General features: G+C 34.7%; 1 protein-coding gene and 1 non-coding gene across 3 annotated transcripts; one reads left to right on the plus strand and one right to left on the minus strand.

The window, feature by feature from the left end:
* Window positions 1–10,216: 10,216 nt before the first annotated feature.
* Window positions 10,217–10,346, plus strand: LOC149511354 (small nucleolar RNA snoR111). Its single transcript, XR_016334422.1, has one exon. It is a non-coding gene; the product is annotated as a small nucleolar RNA snoR111 (small nucleolar RNA).
* Window positions 10,347–10,568: 222 nt separating this feature from the next.
* LOC111274041 (inositol diphosphatase DSP4-like) lies at window positions 10,569–13,481 on the minus strand. Of its 2 annotated transcripts, none has more exons than XM_089755220.1 (5): window positions 12,652–13,481; window positions 12,198–12,291; window positions 11,186–11,243; window positions 11,058–11,101; window positions 10,569–10,954 (listed from the first exon to the last, which is right to left on the minus strand). In XM_089755220.1, the coding sequence occupies exons 1-5, from the start codon at window positions 12,807–12,809 to the stop codon at window positions 10,769–10,771; spliced, it is 540 nt and encodes a 179-aa protein (XP_089611346.1). In that variant the 5' UTR covers window positions 12,810–13,481; the 3' UTR covers window positions 10,569–10,768. The 2 variants fall into 2 exon arrangements, with proteins under 2 accessions (XP_089611346.1, XP_022714430.1); XM_022858695.2 differs by having other exon boundaries at window positions 12,589–13,456.
* Window positions 13,482–13,616: the final 135 nt, after the last annotated feature.

The raw sequence follows: 13,616 nt of genomic DNA on the forward strand, positions 1-13,616 counted from the left end.
AGAGAGAATATGTTTCAGGCTGTCTTAAAAGTAAGTAATTGAACAGAATTGAGGACCATTCACAACGTAAAATCCCGAAGCAGGATTTGAATACAGTTCCACCGACCTAAGTGTTTTTTTTTTTTTGCATTGCCATATGTATTAAAATGTCATAATAACTAGTACACGTTTCTTGTTGAACTAAAATAATGTCAATTATTATTATAGTATATCAATCTATAACCTCTAAGCCTAGTTAGAGTGTCTGTCATCTCCCAGAAGGAGTTGGACATCATCATCATCCTATAGTTTCCTCTCCCAACATTGTTTCTCTGCCCCTGGTCAGGTAGAATCTGGAAGCAGAACATCAGTAATACTATTTCTCAAACTCTAGTTGATTAGAATCTATGTGCTTCAGTTCTCAAACTCTAGTTGATTAGAATCTATGTGCTTCAGTTACTCAAACGAAAAGTTTATAGGCCTACGACAGAAATAAAATCAGAAATATGTAAATTCTGATTATCCTCAAACGGATAAAGCACATAATAAATCAAATTCGGTTTGATACGTATTTGCATGGTGAACCCTCACCAATTAACATAATCGTTTGGACAAGAAAACCCAATTTGTCCTGCGGATCTACAGCCAATTGAGAGCCCGTAACCCTTGCCCACGCTCTAGTTCTTATTCAAACGAATGAACCCATGCTCCAAACTCTAGTAGCCCAGTGAAACAGAAAAGCCCATGCACAACTCCAATTGCCTTGTTAAACGAATGAGCCCAGGTCCAAAGCCAATAAAATATGTAAGGATATTTTGATAAATTAACCCTTGTCAGGAACCGCCGTCTAGGGTTCATGCTTGATAAAAACCCAAAAATGCTATTCATGTGCTAATTGTTCACCACTGTATTGGGATGTCCATCCTGTTACAGAGATGATCTGTAGAATTTCTTGATACGTTTTTGCTTCTTAAATGTTCTATTTTGTTCATTCTAAGATTTTCGATGGAACCTCTCTTCTAATAAGAGAGAGTATTACAACCTTCTGGATTCAATCAATTAACTAAAGCAATTGAATCAAGAACAAGAACAAAATTGATCAAGAAAGAAAATAACCAAGAAAAGGAAAGAAGTTTCCAGAAATTTGTTTTCATTTCTTAAACTAATTCCCTATAACAGAATTATGAATGAAATGACATAATTGCCACTAATGGGTTGCATACATGAGTATAGCCAAATAACTACTGTAACAACTTATGTAAAACTTGCATCAATACTTCCCTGGTACAGAAATCCTTGTCCTCAAGGAGAAAATCTGGATACTTGTTCTGCAACTCATAAAAAACCTCCCACGTTGCATCTTCAGGAAAGGAATTTTTCCAGTGCACCAGCACCTCCGTAACAGCCTCATTCCTTTTTTCCCCAGCCTCTTGTTTATGATCTGCAAGGGTTCGTTTGCAATGGTTCCATCTTCCCCCACCACTAGTAGCTGTTGCTGTGTAGGGTGCTTGCCAACATGTCCCTTCAATTGTGAGACATGGAACGTAGGATGTATCTTGGACCTTGGAGTCTAGTCTGTATGCCGCCTTCCCAACTTTTTCCAAAATCTGATAAGGTCCAAAATATTTTGCTACTAACCTGAGACAGCTTCTATTGACAATAAATTGCTGTCTATAGGGTTGAAGCTTCACATACACCCAGTCTCCCAACTCAAACACTCTATCACTTCTTCTCTGGTCGGCCATAATCTTCATCCTGACATGAGCCCTTTCCAAGTAAAGTTTGAGCATTTTAAAGGCAGCCTCTCGAGCTCTTAGACTCCAATCCAAATTGTCCACCACGGAGTCACCAACTAAATAAGGAATGTGAACTTGTCATGCATCTAAGGTATAATTCCAGACACCTATTCACCACCTCGGTCTACCCATCTGATTGAGGATGGTAAACTGTAGATACATTCAAGAAGGTACCCTGCCTCTTAAAGAGTTCTTGCCAGAAGTGGCTTATGAAAATTCTATCTTTATCGGACACTATCGTGTTTGGCATACCATGTAAGCTGTATACTTGATCCATGAAGAGCTAAGCTACAGTCAAAGCTGTAAAAGAATGTGACAGGGCTAGGAAATGAGCATGTTTGCTTAGCCTATCAACTACCACCAAGATAGTATCTTTACCTCTAGACTTAGGTAAACCTTCTATAAAATCCAGACCCTTTCGGGTATTGGTAGAAGCTGTAATAATCTTGGTGTAGCTGCATTGTCATACTTATGCTTTTGACAAACCTCGCTCTCCTTTACCATTCTTCTATCCTCTTTCTTCATGCCCTTCCAGTACAAAACATTGGAAACTCTTTTTATTGTTGCTTGAACCCTCATTGGACTATTATGAAAATACTGCAGCAACTTTTGTCTAGCCCCACAACATTTCCCACCACCAATTTTCCCTTTCTCCTCAATTGTCCACCAAACCAAGTAAATTTGGAACCGGACACAGCTGATGTGGTCAGTGTCTCAATCAACTTTTGCAGCCCTGAATCTAAAGTCAAGACTCTTGAATTCTTGCTAACATATCAGTGTTTACTGAAGTAATGGCTAATAATACAGCCTCAATCATCTTCGATTTCTTGGACATTACATCAATACAGTGTTAGAGGCCCCTTTTCTATAGCACACAGTGTGAAAAAACATTTATTTATAGTTGGTTGTAATTTTAAAATTTATATATTTTTATTTTTATTTTTAGAATTAAGTATTTGTATACCTAAAATTAAAGACAAAAAATTAGGATAGACAATCTCTCAATTATGGGATTAGTTTTTAGGAAGATTTAATTTCTTAGTTTAACTACTAGTTAGTTGTATATAAATCTAAGATACTTGTATAATTCTTGATGAGCAGTTTTTCAAAATACATTCAGTTTTACTCTTATTTTTTCATACAGTTTTATTTTTCCATTTTTTCACATGATATCAAAGCTTTAGGCTCTTCTTGGGAAGTAAAATTTTCGGCCTTCATTGCTAACTTTTATTTTAGGCCTTCACTGCCAAACCTTATTAAGGCCTTCATAGCCATTTTATTTTTACCTTATTTAGCTTTCATTGCTAGAAAGTCATTTCTGGTTATATCGAAAACTTGTTTCAATTCAAAGAAAGACATCATTATCACCCAATTTGAAGAAGTGTCAATTGAAAAAATCATTAGAGTAATGTAGATATCTCAAAAACAAAGAGAGTTGAAAAAAGAAGAGAATGAAAAGCTGAGAAGCCTATTGAAAACCCTTAAAAAGCCTATTAGGGTATGTTCCTTGGGTAATGTCTCTAGTTCAAGTAAAGCTTCTGATTCTCATAGATTAAATGTCTCGGTTAAGCCTATTACGAGTTCTTTGGTCATTAACTCAGGAGCCACAGACCATGTGACACATTTCTTACAGAAATTTAGTATATATACTCTGTGTCCAGTTTTAACAGATATGTCAAGATCATTAAAGCTTGGATGCTTGTAATCGAAACTTTAATTTCTTGAATGACTACTCTGATGTTTGTATGATACAAAAAATAACATGTCTTATATGTGAAAAAAACCTGGGTTGTGACCAAAATTATGTTGTTTATACACAATTTTTCTTCTTGTTAAGTTCAAATTTCTTGTGTTCTTGGAATGATTAATTCACTTAATGTCTTAATGAGATCAGGTTTTTAGAGTGAGTTTATTATGCGAATTGTAATATGAATTTGCGTAATAAGAAAATTGTTGTTATAGATGGTTCACTTACTACAATGACAGGATTAAGAGATGTTCAAATTAATCCCTCGTTTATTCTTAAAAATATTTTTCATGTTCCTAGATTGTCTACTAATTTGATATCCATACATAAACTTACTAGAGATATGAACTGCAAAGTGATTTTATATCTCTCTCATTGTGAATTTCAGGACCAGAGTTTAAGAAAGAAGATTAGACTTGCTAAGTAGAAGGATGGACTATACTATCTTGAGACATCAAATAACATAAGTAATATCAAGAATAGTTTATCTTTATAATTTTTTTTGAAAAATCTCCCAATAAAGATAAAATTTGGCTTTATCATTTTCATTTTTGACATCTTTCTTTTGAAACTTTGAAAAACATATTTCATTCTTTGTTCAAAGGATTAAGTGCCAAAAATTTTCATTGTGATGTTTGTTAAGTTGCAAAGTATAGATGTGTGTCTTTTCTAGTTAGCAATAAAAAAAGTTCTACTCCTTTTTTTCTTGATTTATAGTGACATATGGAGTCCCTCTACAATTCTTAATATTTCAGGTACAAAATGATTTGTCTCTTTCATAGATGATTGTATTAAAGTCTCTTGGATATTTTTACTTAAATCCAAATCATATGCGAATAATGTGTTTTTAAGCTTCCAAAACATGATCCAAAATCAATTTGGAGTGAAAACCAAGAGATTTAGGTATGATAACGCAAGAGACTATTTCAACAAGAGTTTATCTATCTATTTCCAAAAGGAAAAGATTATCCATGAATCATCCTGTATTAATACTCCATAACAGAATAGAGTGGCAAAGAGAAAAAATAATCATTTACTAGCTATAACTTGAGCTTTACTTTTTCAAGCAAACATACCCAAATCCTATTGGAGGGAAGCTATTCTTATTATCACACATATTAAAAATAGGTTAACTTTAAGAGTTTTGGGATTGAAAACTCCTATGGAATTACTCTTACAATTCTATCTCAACTTTAATACCACAAATAACCTTACACCTAAGATATTTAGTTTTACATCATTTATTCATGTTCACAATCACAATAGGAGAAAATTGGATCCTAAAGCAATTAAGTACATTTTTTTGGGATATTCATCAACTTAGAAATGGTATAAGTATTATCATCTTCTAACAAAAAAATTTTATGTGCCTATAGATGTCACTTTTGAATAAAGTAAATTATTTTTTACTCAACTTTATCTTTAGGGAGAGACTTCATCCATGGAAAATAAGGATAAAGATTTATTTTTGCTTGATTTATTTTTTTTTTTTAACATTTCACCCATTAATCTTCTGAGTCAAACCTATTTCTTTTGAGCCCAAGTCAAACACTAAATTTGAGTCTAAACCCATTTGAAACATAGAAGATGTGACAAAAGATAATATTATTTTTGATTCTATGAAAAATTATAGGTGTACTCAAGAAGAAAAATTTTAGATCTTGAACCAATGCCAGTCCAAGAACCTGATCCTAACTCTGAAATTAAGGTAACTATAGTATTTGACTCTGTTTCTCAAAATGATTATAAATCTCCTAAACCTATAACTAGTGATTATGATCTGCCTATGCCATTAGGAAAAAAAAGCAGATAATCTACTAAGCATCCACTATACCCAATCTCCAATGTTATGTCATTTGAAAAATTTTCACTATCTCACAAAAATTTTTTTGTGAGCCTAAAAACAATTTCTTTTCCAATTACATTATCCGAGGCATTATTCAGTGAGAAATAGAGGTAAGCCATGAAAATAGAAATGTAAGCCTTAGTGAAAAATAAGACATGAGAACTGATAGAGTTACTTAAAGAAAAAAATTCAGTTGGGTGTAAATGAGTTTTTACTATAAAATACAAAACAGATGGTACTGTTGAAAGGTATAAAGTCAGGTCAGTGGCTAAGGGTTACACTCAGAACTCATGGAGTGAATTATCAAGAAACTTTTGCTCTAGTTGCCAAGATGAATACAGTTAGAATTTTTTTATCATTGGCTACAAATTACAATTGACATCTTTAACAATTTGATGTAAATAATGCTTTTTTGCATGGTGATTTGGAAGAAAAAATATATATGAAGATTTCATTGGGATTTGGAGGTCACCTAGAAGCAAACAAAGTATGCAAGCTGAAAAAGGCTTTATATGGCCTTACACAGTTTTCTAGGGCTTAGTTTGAGAGAATTACCAAAGTGATACTAGCAATGAGATATAAGTAGAGTCAAGGAGATCACACATTGTTTATCAAGCATTTTGATTCAAGGAGAGTCACAATTTTATTAGTATATGTTAATGATATAATTGTAACTAAAGATGATAAAAAAGAGAGAAAATCTCTAAAACAGTATTTGGCTAGAGAATTTGAGATAAAAGAGCTAGATAGATTTAAGTACTTCTTAGGAATTGAAGTAGCTCACTCATGGCATGGTTTTTCATCTCACAACAAAAATACATGATGTATTTTTTGAAAGAAATTGGAAAACTCACATGTAAACCTACAAATACCTTTATAAATCCTAATCATAAAATTATAGAAGCTAATAAAGATGCTATTATAGATAGAGAGATGTACCAAAGATTAGTTAAAAGACTCATTTATCTCTCACATACTAGACATGATATAGCATATGCTATGAGTGTGGTAAGTCAATTTATGCATAGTCCTAAAGAAGTGCACCTACAAGTTGTCTACCGTGTGTTGCACTATTTGAAGGCTAATCTTAAGAGAGATAACTTATTCAAAAGAAATTCAAAGTTAATTCTAGACGCATATATAGATGCTGATTATGCAGATTTAGTAATTAATAGAAGATCCACTTCAAGCTATTGCACTTTTTAAAGTGGTAATCTTGTGACTTGGAGGAGTAAAAAAATAAAATATGGTGGTAAGATCAAGTGTTGAAGCAAAGTTCAGAGAATGGCTCAAGGAATTTGTGAACCACTATGGTTAAAGATTATCCTAGAAGACTTAAAGATCAAAAGAGATAGACCAGTGAGACTCTATTGTGATAATAAGTTTATAATAAGCATTGCACACAATCCTATGCAATATGATAGAACAAAACACATTAAAATAGACTGGCATTTCATAAAGAAAAAACTAGATAATAGGTTAATTTGTACACCGTATGTATCAACCAAAGGTCAACTTACAGATATGTTGACTAAAGGTCTCAGTAGTGTAACATTTCAAAAAATTATTTTCAAGCTTAAAATGAAAAACACTTATGCACCAACTCGAGGGAGAGTGTGAAAAAATACTTATTTACAGTTTGTTATAATCTTGTAATTTATATATTTATATTTGTATTTCTAAAATTAAGTATTTGTATCCCTAAAATTAAGGACAAAAAATTAGGATAGACAATCTTTTAATTATAGGATCAATTTTTAAGAAAACTTAATTTCTTAGTTTAACCTCTAGTTAGTTGTATATAAACTTAAAGTGATTGTATAATTCTTAATAAACAATTTTTCACTATACATTCAATTTTACCCTTAATTTTTCATACAATTTTATTTATTAGTTTTTTCACACGTCATAGCTATATCCCATCATTTTGGCTACCCACAACTGTTGAGCTGGAGTGACAGTTTGCACTCTAATGATCAGTTCTCATTTTGAAATGTCTCCCCACCAGATACGCATTCCAATTCTTGACTGCCAACAGTACAGCTAATATCTCCTTGTCATTTAGTGACAGTGCTTGGTGCTTAGGTGCCAATGACTTGTTGAAATAAGCTATTAGCCTTCCATTCTGTGTTAGTACTGCTCCCACACCACTACCAGAAGCATTCGTCTCCACTACAAACTTTTTGGAAAAATTTGGTCTTGCCAACGTTGGTGCTGTAGTCATAGCTGCCTTTAGCTCATTAAAGGCTTTATGAGCTGTATCGCTCCATCCATAAGCATCTCTTCTTAATAAATCAGTGAAGGGTTTTCTACGATCCCATACCGTTTGATAAACCTCTTAAAATACCCTGTCAACCCTAAAAATCCTCTTAGTTCCTTAAGATTCTTGGGTTGTGCCCAATCAAGCACGCACTACACTTTCTCCTTATCCATTTCCACCCCTTGAACACTAATCACATGGCCAAGGTAGTCGACTTTCTTGGCTCCAAAATCACACTCGCTGTGCTTCACATAAAGCTGATTGTTCTTGAGTATCTTAAGCACCTTCTCTAAGTAGATTAAGTGAACATTCCAACCAGGCAAATATACCAGGATATCATCAAAAAATACAAGTACGAACTTCCTCAAATGGGGCTTAAAGATGTAGTTCATTAGCTCTTAAAATGTAGAAGGGGCATTAGTCATGCCGAAGGGCATTTCCAGGAACTCGTAATGACCGTCATGAGTTCGAAATGCAATCTTGTGTATGTCATCCTTATGCATCCTGATTTGGTGGTACCCTGACCTCAAATCTAGCTTAGTAAAGAATTCATCACTGGTAAGCTCATCTTGCAATTCTTCAACCATTGGATAGGAAATCTGTCTTTAATAATCAAATAATTGAGCTGCTTGTAATCCACACATAGCCTGCGGGAACCATCATTTTTTTTTACCGTTACAGTAGAAAAAGCAAAAGAACAGTTGCTGTTTCTTATAATGCCAGCCTCTAACAATTCTTTGATCATCCTCTCTATTTTGTCTTTTTTTATAGCTGGGTATCTATAAGGCTTGATCCTAATTGTTTGCTTTTCATCCACCAAGGGAATCTTGTGATCTTGGGGTCTACTCAGAGGTAACCCTTTAGGATTTGCAAACAATTCTTTATACTTATTCAACAACTGATCTAACGCTTATCTTTCATTAAGTTCTAACCCTTGTCCTTCCACGCTTTTTTTTATTAACAATTAGGCTCCCTCAATCATCATCAAGGTGCTAGGTTGCTGGACAGAAGCAGTCATTAAATTTTGTAGGGCTTTCAATGCTTGCCTGTCATTTAGCAACTATATTGCCCCAGGTCGAATGTCCCCCACTGTTTTTCAATTCTGATAATACTGAAACCACATGGTAAAAGCTGTAAAATCCTATAAGATTGGACCTAGTGTCACCAGCCATTGAATTCCCAACACTACATCACACTATTTCAATGGTAGTACCATGAAATCTATGAGAAAATCAAGCCCTTGCACTGAACAGTTCACATTTCTACAAGTACCCCGAGTAGTTATACTTTGATCATTAGCCACTGTAACCACCCCAATCTTACAATGTTGGCTAATAACTAAACCCAGCGTCTTGGCAACATTGGAGTCCACTAAATTGTGTGTACTTCGTGAGTTGATCAGGATAACCAATACATGCTTCTTGATAACTCCTTTAACTCTCATAGTTTGATACCCAGTTGTTCCCATCATAGCATGTAAAGAAATAACTGCATGAGTGTCACCAACATTCTCCCACTTTAACGCTTCTATACTGTCAATGCAGTCATAAAACTCCTCCACGTCTTCCTCCTCTTCACACCCTTATGTTATCAATTGGTACAGCTGTGACTTCATGCATTTATGGTCTAGAAAATACTTAGCCCCACACCAATAACGTAGCCCCTTCTTCCTTTTTTCCTCCATTTCAGCCTTAGTAAGCCTTCTAGGACCATTCATTTGGTTGAAACTAGTGTTTGGTTTTGGAAAGGGTGTTGGTTGTTTAGGATGTGCAGATTCAAGTGGTTTGGTCTAAATGGTATTTTAGGGCTAGGCAATAAGGGTGGTAACTGTGGGTTCCTTAGGTTTGTTGTGGCTGCTTGGGAATTGATATTGGTCATGGGAAGTTTGGTGTGTGAAATTTTGGCAAGGTGTAGTGTTTGGTTAAGTGTTTTTGGCTTGAAGAGTCTAAGGGTTAGTGAGATATCAGGTTTCAAGTTACTGATGAATATGCTAACAGCATGATCATCACTCAACTGCAGTATGTTAAGGATCCCCATGAAATCATCATGGTATTGCTCCACATTGCCAAATTATTTCAAATTAACTAGGTCTGCCATGGGATCTTTATATTCCCCACATACAAATCAAGGAAGTTCTTGAACTCCTCTTTAAGCTCCTTTCTTAATACATCAATCTTCGCATCCATCTTTTTATCAATCTTCTCAATTTGCAGCTGCAAAACATCTTTTTGTAATCTGGAAGTCACATTGTCTGCCATGGTTGCCAATAACGTAGCTTTGACAGCTTCGTTACAATCCTCTGGATTTAATCAATTAACTAAAGCAATTGAATGAAGAACAAGAACAGAATTGATCAAGAAAGAAAAGAACCAAGAAAAGGAAAAAAAAGTCTTGAGAGAACGAGAGAGAAAAAAGTCTCCAGAAATCTGTTTTTATTTTTTAATTTCCCCCAATAATTGTCAACTAGCTCTTTAAACTAACTCCATATAATAGAATTATAAATGAAATGACAGAATTGCCACTAATGGGCTGCAAACACGAGTATAAACCAACTAACTACTGTAACAACTCATGTAAGACTTGCATCAGTGAGGGGAACAGATCATAAGATTGTCTCTTCATAGGGAACAATATTGAGGCATATCAAAATCAAAGACCGAGATACCGTTTCAGTCGTCATTTTTCTCCATTGGCGATCTGATTGTTGCTCGTCCACACTTCTTTTTTAAAACTTGTCTTTTCTTTTCGTTAACTCTGGATTTCCATCACATTGTTTTTGAATGTATTGAAATTAGCAAAAGAGCAAATAACAAGGATTTGAATAAATTAGTATTCTTCACTTTGAACAGATTGTCTGGTATCATTTTCTTTAAGTGATGCACTCCACATTTATGTTCGGAACATAATGTTACTAAACGGAAGAACAAGAAACTTCGTATATAGCCAGAAAAATTTATATATGATTTTCCATTAAAATGAGGAAAATACGCAATAGCAGTATGTTCACCATCCATGACATGCTTCAAAAGTATCCAAAAAAAAAAAAAAAAGGAAAAGAAAACAGATCAACTAACTCTTGGCCAGTTGGTTGGCTTTGTTAATTTTATGGCAGTAAACTTCAAGCTATGGTTGAAGTTAAGCTATCTCTTTGAACATGAAAACGTTATTGGCAAGTGCTTCAAGCTGGAAACGTCAAACCTCTCCATGAACCTCTGGTCGGACACCCTTGCTTTGGCAGCAGCAAACCGCTGGTACTCATCAAAAATGGAAGATAGGCACCATCTCTGCAATTTTCTTAAGCATCCCACAAGGCAGCCTGTACGGTGCTGCATGGCATATATAGCAATATCTTGGTGAGCAAATAAGTTGGGTTGAAAATTTAGGCAGAGATTTGGAAAGAAGGAAAAATATAGGACCAAATTAAATTACCTTTCCTCGCTTGCAATGGATTAGTAGTGGATGGTTCTTTACATCTGGTATGGAAACAGATAAGGCCAAATATAAGCAGATGACAAACAAGAAAACTATAGGCTACAAGTAAAAAGAGTTTATAATACCAAGGACTACTTTCAATGCTTCCCGGATTGTTTCCTCTGGAATGTTTACAAAAGGTTCCTGTACAAAATATTGATTATCAATTTCAAGAATGTATTGCCCTTTAAGATGCAAGATTTTGTTTTAATCACAAATATGGCAGACAATTTTTGGCCAATATGACATCAAGTAAGGATTGCATCAATTGATCACTCTAGCCCATACAAAATATTCCTTTTCTATCCTTGGAGTGAACTTAACTCAACTAAGTTTATATTGCTTTATTCAGAACAGATCTATGAATGTAAGATATCTCATGAAACAACCACATCAAAACAAATACTAAGTAATTTGGTAAAAAATCATTGTGAAAATTGCAGTACTCTTCACCATAAGCACCTGCAATAAAATTTATGCAGACTACAGCCTGAACAATAGCATGAATGTCCATAGTTCTACTTCTGATTTTAATAAATTGACAAAACTGTCAAAAAAGAAATGCCCATTAGGGAAGAAAGATATAGAGGGGGTAAGTTTCTTGCCTCGGTACTTTATAGATAAGCTTGATCCCCCCTCATATAGCATAAACCTCCTTAAATTTCAGGAAGAACTAATTCCCCTAACCACCACTAGGAAGAAAAAAAAAAGAACAACTGAAGCAAAAACTGCTGTTATTTTTCAGAGAGGGATAATGATGCAATGAAAGCTGCTGCTTTGTCATTAATTTGCTTTTCCAAAGGATTATATAATCTTATATTTCAGCAAAGCAAAACAAAAGCACAACTATAACAGAAATAGTCAGTAACTGCATGCTTGGACACAGTTCAAGGATCACAAATTCTGTGGATATAGAGAAAATAGAACTGAATAACAAATTTAACATTTTGATTTAAGATTATGAAAAACCAATATCGATGTCAAGTTCAGTAGATGGAATTGGTAACAGCAAGAGAATTAAAAACTTGAACCTAATCAATAATTAGATGAACGAATTAAGCCCAAATAAATTATAAAAAAAAGAATTCAATGGCATACCTTGCATCCATCGATACCGAATTGGAAAAGCCGGATTCCATTAGCCTTCAAAAACTCATTATTGGTCTCTGGATAAGGCTCGGGGCAGAGATATCTACGAAAGGAAAATAAAATGCAATTAAAATCAAGGAAATTTCAGGTTTGTTAACCAGCAGCAAGGTAAAAAAACAAAAAGGAGAAGAGGAAAGTGAACATTTATGAGAAAAATAAAAGTTTGAAATTGGCATGGTTAAGTAACTCACATAATTGAGGGAAAATAAAATGCAATTAAAATCAAGGAAATTTCAGGTTTGTTAACCAGCAGCAAGGTAAAAAAACAAAAAGGAGAAGAGGAAAGTGAACATTTATGAGAAAAATAAAAGTTTGAAATTGGCATGGTTAAGTAACTCACATAATTGAGCGGAGCCCTATCGATTGCAAGAAACTAAAATTGGCGGAATCAGGGAAACCAGACCTGAAAACTCCATTATCGACCATAGCAAAATTCAAAGGAGGGACGAACAACTCCTCTCCGACACTCTGGCTATCATCTCCTATAACCGGAGAATTATCCGACGGCGGTGAGACCTCGATCGCCTGGAAGACCTCTCCCTCAAATCCTTCGACTCTCATGTCTTTTTGGCGCCAAAATTTTGAACGACAGAAAAGAAAAAAGAATGACAAGATGAGGGATCTTTGGGTGGGGGGGAGAAGGGGAATATAAAGAAAGAATCTGCCAAGGATCTTATCTTCTACTAATTCATGAATATTTGGTTCTGACCCTTCAATGCAGTATAAAAACAATAACTAAATAAAGAAAAGAGAGGACCCAAACGGATTGGGATCGAAGGCAAGTGCTGATGAGTGCTAGATGAGTGGGATCCTAATTCTGGACTCTCGAGGCATTTTCTTTGTTTACGTTTTTTTAGTATAAATAAATAAATTTAGATTTTGGATGACAGACAGAATCAATTGACGTGGAGACAAAGAATAGTATGTAAGGTAATTAAAAACTACTAGTGGCCTGGTGGGTTGGGGTGAGCCGTGAGGAGTTCTTATTTGGAGAAAGAGAAAAGAGTGTGGCTGGTTGGGGATTGGTTTGTAGTGCTAAGGCAGAGGCTTCAGTTTTGACAATTTTTTTTTTTAATTCAAAACCAAAATTGATGTGGAAATTTGTTAAAAAGTTTCACTACTTGTGGTAGCGGTGCTGGTGGTAGGTCACTTTCAGCCGAATTGCCCCTGTTTTCAGCTCCAGAATGGCATCTGAAACAATGGTATTGCATCCACTTGCTTAAAACTGGAAGAAGACGATTGTCTCAAACAATGGGTGATTAAGTTTCAAAACAAAGCCAAAAGATGCACGACATGTGAAGGTTTATTGGAAAATTACTTGTTTCTCGTTATTAACTTTGCTTCATCTGGGGACTTTTCAGAGCAGTC

Source organism: Durio zibethinus, chromosome 26 (genome assembly GCF_047325235.1).
Source record: "Durio zibethinus cultivar Kanyao isolate XHJ-2024 chromosome 26, ASM4732523v1, whole genome shotgun sequence".
NCBI classification, from domain to species: domain Eukaryota; kingdom Viridiplantae; phylum Streptophyta; class Magnoliopsida; order Malvales; family Malvaceae; genus Durio; species Durio zibethinus.

Excerpts from the sequence above, each read along its gene's own strand:
- LOC111274041 (XM_022858695.2), bottom strand. The coding sequence starts at position 12,809 with ATGAGAGTCGAAGGATTTGAGGGAGAGGTCTTCCAGGCGATCGAGGTC. Across the intron at positions 11,102-11,185 it reads AGCATTGAAAGTAGTCCTTG|ATGTAAAGAACCATCCACTA; the intron begins GTATTATAAACT and ends TTTCCATACCAG. Across the intron at positions 10,955-11,057 it reads TCCATTGCAAGCGAGGAAAG|CACCGTACAGGCTGCCTTGT; the intron begins GTAATTTAATTT and ends TATGCCATGCAG.